At 36.4% G+C, this 2,023-nt stretch overlaps 1 protein-coding gene across 10 annotated transcripts in view; it reads left to right on the top strand.

The window, feature by feature from the left end:
- The first annotated feature begins 916 nt into the window (after nt 1-916).
- The window catches only part of LOC126382335 (uncharacterized), a 28,488-nt gene continuing 27,381 nt past the window's right edge, over nt 917-2,023 (top strand). For 9 of the 10 annotated variants that reach the window (XM_050032141.1, XM_050032139.1, XM_050032134.1 and 6 more), the window contains exons 1-3: nt 917-1,043; nt 1,166-1,333; nt 1,871-1,976. In XM_050032141.1, the coding sequence (XP_049888098.1) occupies nt 1,199-1,333; nt 1,871-1,976 (241 nt within the window). In that variant the 5' untranslated portion in view covers nt 917-1,043; nt 1,166-1,198. Of the gene's footprint in view, nt 1,044-1,165; nt 1,334-1,581; nt 1,753-1,870; nt 1,977-2,023 lie in introns of those variants that run through there. The other variant, XM_050032140.1, reaches the window with a different exon arrangement.

Genomic DNA, 2,023 nt, shown 5'->3' with positions numbered 1-2,023 from the left:
GCCGCGTGTCATCATCAACATTCTCTTCAAAAGAGCTCGTTCAAATCTGTGATACGGACTATGGATGATGGGGATCATAATATTTTTTGCATATACAGAGGAAATAAATAAATATGTTACTGAACCTGCATTTAAAACATTTCACAGGAAGTAGAGTCGGCAAATACCTACTCTACATCGGTGACTCTACATAGTTTAAACTAAGTTTCCCGCCTAAAACTAGCGCGATCGACCATGTCGATTTGCGTTCCATATTTTTAAATTCTGCACAAGTAAAATAAAGAGCAAAACCGCTTAGCCTGGTTAACAATGCTTCAATTTTTTGCCAAATGTAACTGCCTTCAAACTTCAAATCTTTGGGGACTACTACATCATAAAAAAAATATTATTCTTTTGTACCATTCCCACATAGTCCAAAGCAGTAAAAATCTATAAAAAAATGAACTGAACTGTCATTCGGTTGTCAATGTCAAACATTTTTTGCGTTCGCGTTTGTGTGTGGGCTTTTTGGCGGGAGGCGGGAACGGGACAGTTGCTTTCTTCATTGAATAATCTAAATAATTAATACGAAGTGGTGTTTTGTGGTTAATGATCGCATTAAGTTAGTCGGAAGACATTCGCGAGTGTTATTATATTGGAGTATTCAATAAACAAAGTGTATCTGCCTATTTTCTCTTCGTGTCAGGAAGCCGCTTCATAACTCAAAAGTTTATGCGGACTTTTGAGTTAATTCGTTTGGGGTTCGGAGTAGGAGTCTACTCCGAGGGTGGGGGCTTAGGTTTCATCATCATCACCTTTCATCATTTCATTAATCATCAAGAAAAAAAATACGTCAGACATGGCTGTATGGGCATAGTTCCCTTTGCCTTACCCTTCGGGGAAAACCAAACCAAAAAAAAAAAAAAAAAAAGCGTTTGTGTGTCGGTCGAAAATTTTCTCCAAACGTATTGAAAAACTCATATATTTTTACGTATTTCCATACAATTAGTGCTTCCCGTCTGCTATCCCCAGATATTAATAATGATATAATGCATAACTTTTAGGTAATGTTATTTTAAAATAAGACATTTTTCATAGTTATTTTTTTCGCAAATTTTTTGTCCTTAATTTTGCATCAGTGTTATTTTTCTCGTTGAATTTTTATGTTTTTATCACGGTCCTGCAGAGCTTAATATTCTGAGCCTACAAACTGCGTGTAATGGCTCCTGGAAACAATGAGCGGCATCCAGGTCACACGGGCACCATTCCGAAAACGAAAGCGAGAAACAATTGCAATGTGCCGCAGGAGGCTGTGACGCCGACCAGACGGGACATGGCCACTAACCTGGTATCGGTACGTAACTTTAGAAAAAAAACCATTGTAAACTAGAATCAGTTGATTACCTGTCACCTTACTAGATAGGTATTTACGTGGCTTATGTTTACTACGAAAATAAATCTGAAGTATTGTGCAGTACGCGCCCACATCCCCAGCTACTGTCAGTTCTGAAACTTTCAGTGTGAAGTTTGTTCAGTAGGACCACATGCACTGGATTATTTTTAGATCCTCTGAAAATGAATATGCTCTGGACATCTGCCAAGTCTGTGGTGTCTGACACAGATACACTGATTGAATCTTATTCCTTTATTTATTCTCATAAAATATCAAATTACTATTATCCATGGAAGTGAGATCAGTTAGTCTTTATTAAATAAATTATATTTATTATTTCCCATATGGGAGGTTGTTTTTCCAAATTTAGTCATAAGAAGGTGTGTGTCAAGCTTTCAGATGTGTAGCTATTTACATTTAGCTAATAAAAGTTTTAATTTTAGTTATAATAAATTATATTTTGACATGAAATTGGCTGTAATTGTAGTACATTTTTAGACCTCCCTTGACTGGGTGCCAGTTTCGGAATACAACACTAGAGGTAACTATAATCAATCAAGGAAACAGACAAACAACACTTCTGACCACGAATTGACTGATTTAGGTGAGTACTTTCATTCACTTCATATAATGTACCTGTTTGCCAATCTA

Source organism: Pectinophora gossypiella, chromosome 4 (assembly GCF_024362695.1).
Source record: "Pectinophora gossypiella chromosome 4, ilPecGoss1.1, whole genome shotgun sequence".
In the NCBI taxonomy this organism is placed as follows: Eukaryota; Metazoa; Arthropoda; class Insecta; order Lepidoptera; family Gelechiidae; genus Pectinophora; species Pectinophora gossypiella.
The sequence above is the reverse complement of the archived record's forward strand: the minus strand, read 5'-3'. Positions and strand labels throughout refer to the sequence as shown.